Source organism: Colletotrichum abscissum (assembly GCF_030869225.1).
Source record: "Colletotrichum abscissum strain IMI 504890 chromosome Unknown Scaffold_2.1, whole genome shotgun sequence".
Lineage (NCBI taxonomy): Eukaryota > Fungi > Ascomycota > Sordariomycetes > Glomerellales > Glomerellaceae > Colletotrichum > Colletotrichum abscissum.
This window is the reverse complement of record NW_026850098.1, coordinates 936328-951412: the sequence shown is the minus strand read 5'-3', so window position 1 is coordinate 951412 and position 15085 is coordinate 936328. Positions and strand designations below refer to the sequence as shown.

Here is a 15085-nt window from a genome sequence, read left to right as displayed (position 1 = left end):
GAGGTCTGAGGGCATGGGAGCGAGCTGTCGACCTCATCGACGACGACCTTGCGAGCCATGAGCGGGAGATGCGATAATTGACGGGACTGCGCCATCTCTTTATACCATCACTTGCAACGACGACATTTAAAGACTGCCACTCTCTGAGATTTCGCAAGCTGCTCCGACAGTAGTTCAAAGAAGAGGATGAGCGTCGTGAATACCGAGTTGCGGAGGCGGGTCATTGCCATTTACAAGGGTAAGTTGAGAGTCTTTTCATTATTGTTGTTCGTCTTACTCTGGAAGGGAGCATCGCACTTGTTCAATCGAGCTGTATCACGTAGCCTCGAGGTTGCCCGATGAGACAAGTTGCTGAGATGTTTGACTGCTCTTGTCAACATAACTTGTTGTGAAGACAAAACCTGCGCTTTTCTAAACGTCTGTCGCTGGCGCATCCTTACTCGACGCCAGATACTTGTCGTCCTGAGACTGATGATCCGGTTGAATTTCGTCAAGTCGACTGACCACAGCACGACTAAACCTAGAGCTCTCTCTTTTCTAACACATCTTTTTGCCCCTCGCCCTCTCTCTATTCTATTCACTGCCTCCCTCTACAATATCCGCTCACCTCCCACCCGTCAACAACCAAGACTAGACTCATACTACGGCGACACTCTCAAGATTCGAACTGACAATAGCTGACCATGAAAAAACAGAACTCCTCTACTTGGGCCGAGAATACCCCCTCGGCTACGATTACTTCCGCCCCCGCCTGCACAAGGCGTTTTCCGCGAATGCTGCGCTGCGGGATGAGGAGGCTATTCGAAGGGGGATCGAGAGGGCTGAGTTTGTGAAGAAGGGTACGTTGTCTTCCTGTCTTTCTTTCTTTATGTCTTTCTCTGGGTTTGGGGTTCCCTTTCACCAGTTGGGTGGCGTGTCCTTCGTCCGTGGACAGGGCAAGGTGAGATCTATGGATGCTCGGTTGACATCAGGCTCTATGACCGCGCGTGATCGATTCCAAAGTTGGAGTTGGTTTCGTGGACATTTCGTCTTTGCTTTGGAGCACGCCTCCCCCCTCCTCAACTGACTCCGCTGCATCTCGGTGTTGGTCGTTTCCCAAGTTCTGTCTCCAAGTTGGAGGCGAGTGTGTCTCGTGGTGCACCAGCATGAGTCTCGATATACTATATGCGCCTCAAAGTCCCCAATCTCAGCCATCTAAACCGGATGCCGCTCTCTTCCGGGCGTGGGAAGTGCTCTCCATGAAGTACTTACCGTCTAGTGCGACTACATCTAGTTCTGGGCAACTTTCCTCGTTTGCCCAACTGCGTTTGTTCCATGCTAGACTTTCCAAAGTGGACAACATCGCTTTACTCCCCCAACTCTATCAGAGTCATAACCTTCCATCATTCCCGTCACGCACTCACCCTTTGTATCTCATCCCTCTTTCCTCCCCATTCTATTCTCTCAATAACCGAATGGGAAGCAATAACATCAGACTTAATACCAACGAATAGAACCAAACAGCTGACTTGAATACCTCACAGAAATCGAAGCACTGTAAGTCAGCCCAGTGCCTCTCACCTGCGCTTTCCAAAAAAAGGCCCCCGTCTGCGTCCACGTCCATCCAACTTCGCAACCTCGTCTCCCCAAGTACACATCATCACTTCCATGACAAGTCCCTCTTTATCCTATCAAACACGCCCCAAAACGATATACCTTACCTCGACCCGGGCCTCGGAAAACAAGTGTAACTAAGGCTAGGGGAGAACCCATGTCACTAGTCCTTGAGAGTTTAATGCTCTTCAACGGCACGTACGCCGTTCAACGCGTCCCCCTTTCAAGCCATCCCGCCGTACCTCCCCCTCCCCCTCTCCCTCCAACACCCAAACCGAGCCCTTCCTCAGGCGTATTTCCTTACAAAGCAAGTGCGTTTTGCCAGGCGCGATTCACACGGTCAAAGTCAGTCTTCCATACATCCTCTATCCTCCTTCCTCACCCCCCCTCTCCCCAGAAAATAAAAATAAAAAAACAGAGGGCATGATTCGCTACCGCAGCATGCAACGGGTGACGATGCCACAGTTGGCAAAAACAGAACGCCCAAAAAGAAGAAGAGAAAATTTGCCCTGCCTCTTCACATCCTCAACCTTACTCGAGACCTTGTCTAAGCCCCTGATTCGATCACACTCTACAATGACATACCATCCAAACCACTCTTACCAAGTCGATCCTTGTCCCCCCTCCATCCTCACATCCAACTCACCTCCCACTTCCCTTACCAATGGTCGTACAAGTCAATTCGAGATGTTAATCGACTGGCGATTCCCCTTCACGGCGAGGCAAGTCGCCACCGTCGAGTGCCCGCATGGCTTTCATGTAAAACCCATCACTCTCTTCCGAAAGGTTGCAGTATAGACTTCTCCAGGGCGCCATAATCCCCCTCATTACTCTCCATTCTCAGCATCGTCACTTCAAGGCACACAACACAGCATGAGAAAGCATATTGGGGGGGAGACATAGGTATTGTATAGTAATGGTAAACGATGTGATAGGATATGTAGGTGTATATGTAGATGATGTGGTAGTAGATGACGATGATGATGATGTTGACGATGGGGTATCTCGATGAACTGGATCTCTGACCTTTCCCCCCTATTCCTTCCTTCCTTCCTCCCTTCCCCCTTTCCATCCTTTCCTGCCTTGTCCCTTTTTTCGCCGTCCCTTTTTGTTTCTCTTGTTTCTGGTAAACTGTATTCTGCTCTGTTGTTGACACTGGCGCTTCTTCGCCCTCAGAGTCGCCATGATGCTAATCGCGCAACAGGTATTATCTCAAGCGGTATCGGGCGTTGAGGAAGCGTTACGTCCCAGATGCGTGATGCGGCGAGCGTCTTGGGATGGGTGTAGGCATAGGTCAATGTTGAGGGCCAATCATTCCCATAGAGTCCAATAAACTGTCGCCGCAAAAACACGAATGCAAAAAAAAAAAAAACTCCCTTCTTTTTTCCGTCCTCCATAACTTCGTCATGCGGTCCTTCATCGCTCCCTCTTGCGTGCCCACCATGCACCGACCTCCAGACACTCTCCCCAACTCGTACCGTTCTCCCTCATGAGGTCGTTCATCATCTTGCCTAGCCAGCCGTCCCATTCGTCCTGGCTCTTGCCGCTGACCTCGCGCAAGATCGGCTCCAGGCTCTGGATCTGCTGTACGACGGTCATCAAGGCCGTGCGGCGGAGCGCCGCCTGGGCCTCGGTCAACGTCTTCTTCTGCTCGTCCGGTTTGTCTTTGCCCTTGCCCTTGCCAGAGTTGATGAACGACTTGCCGTCCTTGGTCACGACACCGCCGACGCCCTCGCGCTCCCAGCGAACTTCAGAAAGTGGGATCGCCAGGCGCTTGCTTTGTATGTCAGTCAGCTCCTCGGATTCCTGGATGAGCATAGGACCGATGAGAGTGCAAGGCACGGGACTCAGATTGCGGGACTCGAGTGCACGGTGAACCCAACTGTTGTACTCGACGAGGAAGTTGTTCAGCGGCGCGCTCAAAGGGGTCTTTGCCGAAATGGGATACGCGCCGAGCGAGGCGACGGTGGCTGTGTCTTCGGTGTTGCCAGACTGTGGCGCGGCGTGGGGCCGCAACATGCGGATCTGGTGGTCGCTATCCCAGAATTCCACAGTGCCACCGGGGCGAAGAATGCGATGATATTCTTCAATGGCGTTCTGCAGTGCGTGCGGCGACGTCACAACCAGACTCAGATCCTTGACCATGACCAAGTCGAATTCGCCATCGGCAAAGGGCCACGGAAAGTTGCGAATGTCGTGCTGCATGAATCGCCATTTCATGTCGCGAGATACGTCCCCCGCATGCTGCCCCATTGGGCCAATGTCCATGCCAGTGAAGTGGATATCTGGGTGGCCTCGTTGCGCGAAATACCGGTGACACGACTGACTCCAGAATCCGGAACCGCAGGCGACTTCGAGGACACGACCAGGCGGCTTGCTAGCAAATGCTGTGGAGCAGATTGGCGAGCCAAACAACTGGATGAGCAGCAGTGTGCGCAATGACTGGCGATGGATCTCGCTCAGGTCAACAGGCAAGGGGTATGCTAATGACGGATCTGACAGATATGTGCGGCCATTGCGCAAGCAGTAAGGGCGAGAGGCATCGAACGAGTTTGTCGTGGGGTCGGAGGACGTCATTGTGCGGGTCGACATGGAGGCGGTTGAAGGAGCCGCCGACGAAAGACTGTCGGTACGGGAAAAAGGAATTGCACCGGCCTTGCCGGCAGTGAGATGACGGCCCGATGTGTCCGTGTCGACGAGCATGGCGACATGTTTTAGCTCATTCGGAGTGAGACCGATGTGAGATGGTGTAGGCGGTACAAGCGGGTGTCTCGCGTAGGAGCTTAAGGTGCCGCTTTCCTTGCGAAGGCGCGCCGGCACCCGGATGCGAGTGCGGTCGGCACCAGCGCGTGTCTCTTGTAGCGAGTGGTGATGCTTGTGCTTCTTTGGAGACGCTGGCGAGGTAAGATCGCGCGGGTCGATGGGCGACGCAGTCGAGAGGGTCGTTGACGTGGGTGTGAGTGAGGTCTCGTGCGAGGAGCGTGACGCCGAGGACGATGACGATGTGCGGATGTGCTTGAGACGGGTTGCGGGGTGGTGGTGGTGGTGGTGCTGCTGCTGCTGCTGCTGTCCAAAGTAAGAACTGTTTGATGATGGTTGGCGCGACGGTATGCGCGAAGAATCCGCCGGGTTGGCCTTTGAGAAGAAGGACGAAGAAGAGGAAGACGGGGTAGGTGGTGCGGCGGCGGCGTGGGCGGCAGCGGGGGGTTTTGTTGATGTTGTTGACAGAGTTGTAGAGGCAGATGCAGGAGTAGTAGTGGTGGTAGTGGTGGTAGTAGTATCTGTAGTTGCAGCACTAGCACCAACCGCCGTGTGTGGTTGTTGTTGTTGTTTGCTCTTGTTTGTCAAGGTTGCAGTCGCAGTCTTTGGCCTGGTCGACTCGATGCGAGAAAGAATGGGAGGGACGGGGGCGAAGCTGGTGTACATGTATTGGGACATGTTTGCAGAATCTTCCGCATCCACGAGTGCTTCGTCAGGAGGAGCGGCGGATTTCTGGGGCCCTTGGGCTTGGGACCCGGTTGTGCGTGTGGTTGTGGCTCTGGTCAGTTGGGTCAGTCGGGTCCTCTCTTCGTGTCTTGGATCCTCATGTCTGCCCTGCCCTCTCTGGGGCCGGGAGGACGACAATGAGACCCAACTCGCAGGTGGGAGCTCCAGCTCCAATGGACGGGGGGGAGGGGGCAGAGGGGTGGAGGGGGGTTGTTTGGGGATCCGCAAACTGTGTGTGGATTGTGGGAGAGAGATAGAGAGACGAGACTTTTTGGGAGTGGGAGCAGTGGAAAGGAGGCACAGAGACTGAGAGTGAGAGAGTCGGGGTACTCCGTAGGACGTAGGAGGAGGGGATTGGCGGCTGATTGTGCTTGCTTGCTCGTTTGCCTTGCAGCAGCAGCAAGCAGCAGCAGCTTGCTTGCTTTCCTGGGTTTGGGTCTTTGGGGGTGTGTTGAATTCAGTTCGGTTCCATTCCAGTTTCTGTTGCGACCTTGCAGCAGCTGGGGGGGAGATGATGGTGGATGTGATGTACCTGGTGGAAAGGGGGGAAGATCATGGATTGGAGGGGAGGGGGAGGGGTGTGTGAGCGTGTGTATGTGTCTGTCTGTACACTATGAGTGTATCTGTCCGGTGGAGGGGAAGAGAAGCACCCGGGTGGGAAAGGAAGCGGAAGGGAACGGGGGAGGGGGGGGGGGGGGGGGGGGTGTGGGGGGGGGGGGGGGGGGGGTGGGGGGGGGGGGGGGGGGGGGGGGGGGGGGGGGGGGGGGGGGGGGGGGGGGGGGGGGGGGGGGGGGGGGGGGGGGGGGGGGGGGGGAGGGGGAGGAGGGAGAAACCAGGAAGGATATGTTTTTCTTTAATTTGGCATCGCCTCAAAGAGTCAATAGAACCGCCATGTACTTACAGAACGGTCGGTATTTTCGAGAGCAAAGAAACCAAGACGGATAGTCCTCGTGGCTCTGGTGGTGGCACAAGCAACACACTATCCATGGACTATTCCGTTACGGATACACTACCCGTACTCTCTTTCTCTCTCTCTCTCTCTCTCCCATGACTCTCGCTCAGTCTTGTTTTTCTCTCTTTGCTCTGTCTGCCTGTCTGTCTGTACACTTCAGATGCTCCGTAACGATACACCGTAAAGATACTCTCGACATACATAGCAGATGCAGAGTGACAGACAAAACCAAAAGAACAAGGGTGCATGACTTAGCGTACTGGTCTGTACGTACCTTGCAGCAACACCAGCAGGGAGCCCCGGGGATGGGGTCAAGTACTGTATGTAGGAACAGGCAGGTAAAGTTGAGTTGGGCAAGGTACACACTGACACCCGGCCGCGGCGAGGCCCAGGGGTAGTGGGGGGTGGGGGGAAGAGAAATTGGAAAATGAGGGAAAATGGGAAAATGGAACGTGGGAATGGATAACGGAGATGGATGAGGAAGAGGAAGAGGAAGAGAGGGGGACCAAAGAGCAAGTCGGATTCTCTTCCGCGGTTCCAACTCCAGTTAAACAGGAAGAAAATAAAGAAAAAAGAGTCCGTCAGGATGCAATGTATCCGTACCGATTCAGCATCCAGGAACCAGACGCAGACGGACCAAATAGACGAGCGACTTGCCGCGTTCCTTGGTCCTTGGACATTATTTCTCAGTCTCTCTCAGTGCTCTCTCTCATACACTCTCTCTTCATCTCACACTCTCTCTGGCGCGACTACAAAGCGAAATACAGAGAGCAATGACGATGTGAGAGACAAAGAGAACCAAACTCGGACGTTGCACTAGCGCTTGCGTCGCGTCTGCTTCTTTTCCTTGGCCGTCTTCTTCGTCTTCGTCTGCCCGCTTCACACACACACACACACACACACACATACCGGGCGGGAACCATCTAGAGAACAGAAAGAAATGGAAAAAAAAACAAGATGAGGGGACAAACTCACCACACGCACCACACAAACACCCACGCTGACCAGACGTAACTGGCTGCTGGAGCTTGCTGGGGAACCGAACGGGGTCCACCACAGGTTCGTTTGGCCGCCTTGTACCTTGCAGCAGCACCTTGCGTCGCTCGCTCGCCGTACGGAGGAGTGGGCGAGGTACTTTGGTTGTCTGCAGGTACCACGTCGCAGTCGCTGCCGTCGCAATAGCAGGGCGCCCAAGTGTCTCCCGTCCTTGGTCCGTTGCCAATGGAACCAAAGAAAGGACACAGAGCAGTCAGTGTACAGAACCTATCCTGTTCTGACTGGGCGGCGGTCCTGGCGCTCCCGGCTTCGGTGACGGGAAGGGAAGGGAAGCACTGGACGCTAGTTGGATGCTGCTTACTGGCGGTTGTTAGTTGCTGAATGCTTCTTGGCCTGCTTGCCTTGTCGTCGGCGCGCTCTCGTTGGTTGTCTGCCACTTGTAGAGTGGTGCGCTGCTAGCTAATAACGTGCTAACCAATGCTGATGAGCTAGCACACACAAGCCCACGAAGGTTTGTACTCCCGCCCGGCGCCGCGTCTCAAGTCGGCCCAGCTTGACAAGACTAGACACCAAGATGGGGTAGCTTCGCAGAGCTAGACCTCGGGCTATCTGATAAGCAAAAGTACGCGAGAACGGGAGCTCGTGTAGGTATGCCGGCACTGTCGCTTTACTATTCCGTGTGCCTTTTGATTATCGCGCAGGAACAACTCGGAGTTTGGGAGAGGTCTTTGCGCGGCAAACAACCCAGACTCGGGAATGTGGCCAGCCAGCAAGCGAGTAAGCAAGGCGAGGCAGCGCAGGGCAGACGCCGTCGACAGGCCTGTTGGGTATCCGCAACGGCAGGGGAAACCCGTTTGGACGGTACCAACGTTCCCCGGCCAGGGCAATCGAGGTAATAGCAAGGGCAATGCCTTTCTCTGGTCTCTAATTGGCCAGTGTCGTTCGTCTACTGTTGTGTGGGATTGTTGTTTGTGACCCCCCGACAAGGTGATCCACGTCGGAGGCTTCACCTCTGCGCCGCGTAGCCTGTGTCGGTGCGCCGTCCGTCTTGCCAATCGCAGTGCCAACCAAGACTAGCCTTATTCTGCCAGTGTCCGATTCCTCAATAACCCCGATGGATGACGGCACTTTGCACGTATCTGTCTGTGCCTGGCGTTCGTTGGATTTGCTTGGTTTGTTGTGGTGGTGTTTGTGCCTGTGTCGTCAAAGCTTCCCACTTGTTTCCCAAGCGGACTCGTCACTATTACTCCACGAATTTCCTCTTCAGCTTGCTAGCTCCGGCGTGACAGGAGCCACTAGGGCGGCAAGACTGGGGTTCGGTGAGAGCAATAACTAACACCAAGCCAGCACTTGAGCAGCTCGAAACTTGGTTTGTTGGTCGACTGTCGCCCACGATGGCGTCAATGTCAAGGACGCAATGGATGGTTTCCCTGCTCTTTTCTCTCACGCCGACCACTCGGCGGCAATCCAGCAGCTGTTGAAGAACGAGTGTGGCTGCTCAAGTGGGCTTTTCCCACCCACCAACTTCCAAGGGGACGAGGCCAGCAAACGCCTCGCTCAGCCCCCGATCCAGCTCGTCGGGACGCCCGGTGCTGTAATTCTCCAACCCAAGCCCACTCAATTGTGTTTCTTTTCCCAGAGCTTCTTTGTTCGTGGGGCACTTGGTGCACTTGGCCCAACTCTGGCCCTGCCGTTCTTTTGTTCCAATGTCTCTGTCTCAAACTTCGGCTCTGTGCCGCCGGGTCTGCCTCTTTCGCACTTGAGACTCGATGACGGACTAGTCCAAGGCTTGACAGACAGATGGGAAAGCAGGTCCGACAATAACAGAGTCGGCCGGTCTGTGAAGTCAGTGGCCCTGGTTGATTTGTTGCTTGTCCTTTGCCGTTGACCCTTGCTGCGGTAAGCCAAGGATCTGAGAGACGCCTGCAAGTGCAAAAACCCCTTACTACGAGGAGCAGAACGGTGAAGGGGCTCAAGAGAGGGCACCGGTAACCAGGCCCCCGGTAGAGTGCAGTCAATCTATCGTATCCGTACGGTTGGCAGAAGACTGAAAGCTGAATGAAGGCGTGAACCTTGAATTTTCAAGCCAAGGTGATTTCTGACCGGCGAGGACGTGCGGGCCCTCGGTGACCAGCAAGACGAAAAAAACAAGACGCTAGCCCCTGTTTTTTGACGTATGGGTGCTTTGTGTCGAGTGTTGATCCTCTTGGTAATGGAGTGGACCGGGCCGCGCTGATTTCGGGTAGGTAATGGAGACTTGCTGGATAATCGCTCCTCTTTGCTCGAGTGTGTGCCCTTAGTCAGGCTATGTCTGGTAATCACGTATCCGTACTCCTTACGAGTAGAGTACGCAAAAACGGTACTTGGTAGGTATCAAAATCGTGGTGGCCACAGTTTGCGTCACTAGAATATGGCTGTTGCTGCCCGCTTCGCCGAGGATTCGGCGATTTGGCCCAAATATCTCGACAGTGTCCCGGCCGGATAGAGGATACCTCGTCCTGTTGGAGGAGCTCAGAAGGCACGCAAGAGTCAAGTACGCCGGAGCTTGCCCCGTCCTTCTAGAACCTGGACCAGGTTCTTTCTGAAATCTTGAGACGGCGGGATACCGGCCGCTTGTTCCCCGGTGGGGACGGGACTGGGGTCGCTGGAATGACGGATAACTGACGGGCCCTGGTTGGCTGGCTTGGAAATGCGCTTGAGTTGGATGGGAAATCGACCGAGCTGAACAAGAGTCGTGTTTGCCTCGTTGTCGCCTTGCCCCAAGGACCAACGCAGTGGCCGTTATTGAAAGAGAGGGCCAATGACCGCTGAAGGACGCGATAGGACAATGCTGGTGGAATTAGATGTTGTGTCGCCTCGTTTCCGTCCGTTTGTTGTCAAGCTTCCGGCCGGTCTTTCCTCGCGGTAAATCCAGCAGAGGGTGCCCGTACGGTCAAGGTCCGGGCCCTTGTCTGAGCGACTGTAATGAGCCGGATCCCTTGTTTGGTGTTCCGTCGCTTCGCCCCGTCTCGCCTCGTCTCGGTTCCCGCAGACAAATGTCACCGAGGGGATAGATGGATCAAATTTCACCGCGGCGTCTTGTCGGCGATGGCCTGTGTTGGTTACGTACGTATATCGAATCCTGTCGAATGGCTGCAAGGTCTATTTTGCCGTGCCGCCTGTCTTGTTTCGTCCCGTTCCGTGCGTGCAAGCTGACTCTGTCACTTGTGATTTGCGTAGCCACTGACTGGTGTTGTTTCCAGCTGGCAGTGCCACCCCGTGGCCCGTTGCTGATCCGAACTGGTCAGTGGTGTGCGCTTTTTCGTCGCGTGCCACAACGACGGAACGGTGCTATTATAAGACGACGGGCGATTGGTGATGACTAGCTGGGAGTCTGAGTCTGGCCAAGGGATCAAAAGCAGAATCTCGTGCTTGTCGGAGATAATGACGTTCCCCTCGATATGTCTTCTGGGGGAGAGTTCTAGAGCGTGGGGGGACCTTCCCTTCGTAGCCAGCTGGGCGACTTGTCTGCAGCAGATTGCTAGATTCCGCAGCAGCTGTCAATGGTGCGGTGCAGGCTGTCTGTCGCGTGTGTTGCGTCCTGCCTGTTGGGGTGCAGTGCCGATAGCGTAACGTGGTAGTGGGTGCGGCCTCGTTGCAACTTGTCCCCGTCCCGGTCGGTGGATTCCGCCCAGCACCGGCAACAGAATCCTCTGAACCTTGTTTTGCAGAATAGGTGTCTGGCGAGAAGATCGGCGGTTCAGAGGGAGAAACGAAGCAACGTGAATGAATTGTGACGAATGTTTCCGCTGGGTTTCCAGGCAGATTCTCCCCTTTGGGCTCACAAGCCTCCCGAACATGTACTGGGGGTTTGGTATGAAGGCAGGGCCAAGCTAGTTCAGGTCGATCGGGGCTTCTCCGAGAGTGCAGAGTCAAATTCGATGGGCGAATACTCGCACAGATGGCAAGTACTACTCCGTACGGAGGGGTAGGTTGCCAGCGTCGAGGCAGAATGATTGACTCAATTGAGTATCCGTATAGAGTCGCAGCCGTTGGGCCGTAGCGCTAATCCGCAGCTTGATGCCTGGTGTAATTGGGATCGCTGTCGTTCATCCGCAAAAGAAGATCAAACGAATTATGGATACCCGGTCGAGCGGTAGAGTCAGATCGTCGCCGTGTCTCAATTATCACATGAATGATGAAGACACTATCCCGACTGCCAGACTCCCAAGGCGGTGGGTGACGAAGACTGAGGACGGAAGTTTGCCCGTGTATTCGGAGGCTGTACGAAAAGAGCCAAGCAAGTAAATCAAATGCCGCGTCTGTTGCTCCAAACGGGATGGGTTGCCAAAGTCGGAGGATGGTATCTTCAGCGGCGGGTGAGCGATTTCGGCGCCCGAGACAGCATGCAGCCGCAGTGCAGAAGCCAGAACCCCAGGAATCGGAGTCTAGGTACCGGCAGGTGTGCCTGATCCGCTGGATGGCCGGTCGAGGTGAGGGAATTGCGCACACCGCGACTTTCGACTTTTAGCTTGGTTGCGAAGCCGAGAGAGGGGTTGGTGAATGTGCCGTTTCTCTCCCGCGAAATGTTCAACAGACAGCCTTTGGATGATGTGAGGTTGAAATGACGAAGTTGCAGCTTGGAAACACATCGAAGCTTTGCCGTCCAAAGTGTCAGGGGCGCAGGTACACAATGCCTGAAGCGTGGAAAGTGCAGGTCCAGCAGGTCTTTCCTCCGTCAACTCGGGGGCTCCTGCCAAGAATCGCCGTGTTAGTTGCCGTGTTCAAATGGGCAGGAAGCACCTGTCGGACGGAAGTTGCGACTCACCAGATTACCTAAGACAGGCAATATGCTCTCAACCTAAGGTTCTGTTCCTCCTGGTTGGATTGACTTCTTCTTCTTCTTCTTCTTCTTCTTTCTCAAGACACCAAGTCTTGTCGTCTGATGATCCAGCAGCAGTCGCTGGCCGACAGATGCAAGTCTGGCGTTTGTATGGTGCACTCGTGGAGAGAAGAGCTGACAGGTTATCTATATAATACAACCTAAACCGGACAAACGGCACACGATCCATCCAATTCCTCAAGCAGAGTACCTAGCAGACCCAGCACATCAAATTCCCCCGATGTCCGAAAAAAGGAAGCTCCAAGTCAAAAGCCCGGAGCAAGCCTATCAATCGGGGACCTCGATGATTCGTTTCTCCGCCGTGGTCCCGTGGCCATGTCCGATGCCTACATGACATACGCAGTAGAGGGGGGAGGGGCTCAGAAGTTGCGAACTTGCCCGCACATATTTGCACTTGCAGCTGCATGTTGCATGTCGCATATTGCAAGGGCCCTTTTCTCTGCTCCCAGCTCCGTACGCGCCCGCCACCAATTCCCAATTCGGGCCTTGGCCGCCGTTCGGCACTGCCAGCCTGGTCTTATAGCAGCTCTCTCATTCCCATCGTTCGTGTGCAGGCCTTGCAGCAGCCAATCTTTCAAAGTCTTGGATAGGCAGCCGTTGGCCTCGACCCGGAGCTTTGCCCACCATCTGAGTATTGCGTGCCGTTGAGGACGCGTATGGGCGGAAGTGACAAGTGGGATACCGACTGTACTGCATGTCTGGCACCATGGCATGTGCTTCGTTGCCGTTTCGGTCTATGAGATGTTGGGATGAACACCAACGAGGGGCTACAAGAACTCCCACCCTTGGTCTATCAACTTCAACCCATGCTGACTTTGGTCTTTCAGCGGTCTTGCCCCGTATCTGTGCACTCCTTCGAATTTGAGAATGTCGCGATAACTCAGATAAGACGTTGTGGAGTCTAGAATGGCGTCAGAAGAGAACAAGACCAAGATAACGAAACCGACCCGGACCGCACTTCCCCCGCATCCCACCGACCCTGGTCACTGAGTGGCTGGCTAAGATATTCGACAACACCCAGCATGGACTAGTAAGCCCTCAGTGGCCATGTTCGAGACGGCTGACGAGGGCAAGGCGCTGAAGGCAGAAGGCATCCCATCCTGGTTGTCGAGTCTAGGCGTGTCCATGAGTCGCCAGCTGGTCTGAGCCGAGGCTCATGGGAACCAGCTCTCTCGCCACTATCTTCGCGCTTTCAGTCTCCGTCTGTCGCATTTTGATAATGACAAGGTCGACTGGCCGCCGTCGAACATGGACAGGCGATCAAGGTCCAGGACTTACCACCATTGAGATGAGCATCTAGCTTGTTATATCCGGTATCTGGCCGCTTTCCCCGGGCAGTTGTCCCGACTTTCCGGTTTGCCTCCGCGGCCGCTTTTCAACGCCCTGTTGATCCTATGGTTTACCCCGGATTATCGCAGCACGTTGTATGATATGTGATGGCGCTCTGAACCAAAGATACCAGTTCCCTGGAACTTGATTTTCGAGGGCACCCAATGGGGGAATCGTTTATTGCTCCGGCTTGGCCCTGCGGCACAGATGACAGGCTGACATCAAGGTTGAAGACGGAATCGGGGTCTGGCAAGGTGCCCGCGGGGAAAGCGGCTCGGGATGGCATGTTGGTCGCCCGGGGTCGAGGTCTCATAAAGTTATAGAGACCCTGCTGGCCTGCCACTCTCTTTTTTTTCCACCCATTTCTCAAGGGCAAATTGTCGCGAGACCTTGATATTACTTTGTTCTTTCCGATCTCGGCTCTTTGGACTTTACCAAAAAAAAACTATACCCAAACACCGACGAATGTCTGCTTGTGCTAGATCAGGGCATTGTATCGTTCATCGGCTGCGGGATCGAAGACTCACTAGGGCAAGGAGCGTTGGACAAGATCAGCACCAGACAGACAAAAGAAACCCAACGACCGGAAGTAGTGTATTACAACATTTGAGGGAGATGTAAGGAAGAACTAAGTAAGAGATGAAGAGTGTTGACGCTACGCCAAGCTGACGTCGCTCAACCTCTCACAAGACCCTAATCCTGATCCCTTATATATGATGTTGCCGTAGAACATGAAGCCTATACTGCGCCAGTGCTTAATTTGTGGCTAGTCTTGGTGAAAGAAAAGTCTGATCCTGTACTCTGGTCCGTGAATATAGTTCAGGAAGTTTTGATGTGCCCAGATTGCTTGATCCCCTCGTGATTTTCATGGGTTCCAATCGCACCTCTCGTGGTCTCAACTCAAGCATCGAGGCGAATGTTGCACTGGGAAGACGAAGAGCCGAAGGAATCAGCACAACGTCCTTAATGTTTGTAAGAGGACGTCAATGGCCGATGAAATCCTATTGCAAAGGCAATAAAACCCTTCGTGAAACACGTTCTCGTTTGGAAATCTGATGTGCCAAAACACACCTAACTCCAGCCGATATTACCCGCATTCTAATTACTGATTTAAGTTCCCCCAAACAGTTGTACAATACAAGCTGGCGTCATCACTCCCTTCATGAGCTCTTCATGGTCCATGTTGACAAACTTGCTTAGATCCCCAAAGTTTACTGTTTGTGCCGACAAGGCGAGCGATGTACACTCTACGACAGCTCATACATCCTCCTTGAGTCTAATCATAAAAAGATTCACAGAATCTCAATATAATCGAATTGTGTCAAACTTTTTGCGGGTAAGGATTTTGATCTTACGTGAGAGCTCTCCTAGATATTTGACTCCTGAAAAGTATCGGGGCTTTGAATGTCAATTTCTCCAAAAAGAAGTTAATAGAGTTGGTGAAAAATTTCCTTTGGCAACATCATACTATGAAACCTTCCATCATGCCATATCAAGAGTCGCTTTGCACTCGTTCTGGTTCCCAACGTGACATATGAGCCTCAATAACCCATTTGATGAACCAGTGACGGAGTATTCCCCAGAGCCATTAGACACGCCCACAGTCAAATGGCCCCAATCGGTATTATTTTTGATTTGGCGACTACAGGTCAGTAAGTCTTGTATCTCCTCCACCGCATTCGTCACAACACGCCACAAGTCACACCACCTGAACTCAACGGTATAAGGTAGTACCTGACCTATCTCACCACCCTCCCTCCTCCACCTTACCTCAGTTACTTCTGACGCTTAGCTAAGGAAGTGTACGTACTGATGACTCAGCGTCACGAGTGCGGTCACGTTTGACT

The 15085-nt window shown here is 53.9% G+C and overlaps 3 protein-coding genes across 3 annotated transcripts; 2 read left to right on the top strand and 1 right to left on the bottom strand.

The window, feature by feature from the left end:
• Window positions 1-186: 186 nt before the first annotated feature.
• On the top strand, window positions 187-990 carry CABS01_01009 (complex 1 protein; the record flags this gene model as incomplete). Its single annotated transcript, XM_060534389.1, has 3 exons — window positions 187-238; window positions 696-839; window positions 935-990. 3 exons carry the CDS (start codon window positions 187-189, stop codon window positions 988-990), a joined length of 252 nt encoding a protein of 83 aa, XP_060401467.1.
• Window positions 991-3009: 2019 nt separating this feature from the next.
• On the bottom strand, window positions 3010-6711 carry CABS01_01008 (methyltransferase domain-containing protein; the record flags this gene model as incomplete). Its single annotated transcript, XM_060534388.1, has 2 exons — window positions 3010-5131; window positions 6635-6711. 2 exons carry the CDS (start codon window positions 6709-6711, stop codon window positions 3010-3012), a joined length of 2199 nt encoding a protein of 732 aa, XP_060401466.1.
• Window positions 6712-8141: 1430 nt separating this feature from the next.
• Window positions 8142-8363, top strand: CABS01_01007 (uncharacterized protein; the record flags this gene model as incomplete). The annotated part of the gene is made up of 1 exon (XM_060534387.1): window positions 8142-8363. One exon carries the CDS (start codon window positions 8142-8144, stop codon window positions 8361-8363), a length of 222 nt encoding a protein of 73 aa, XP_060401465.1.
• Between the last annotated feature and the right edge of the window lie 6722 nt (window positions 8364-15085).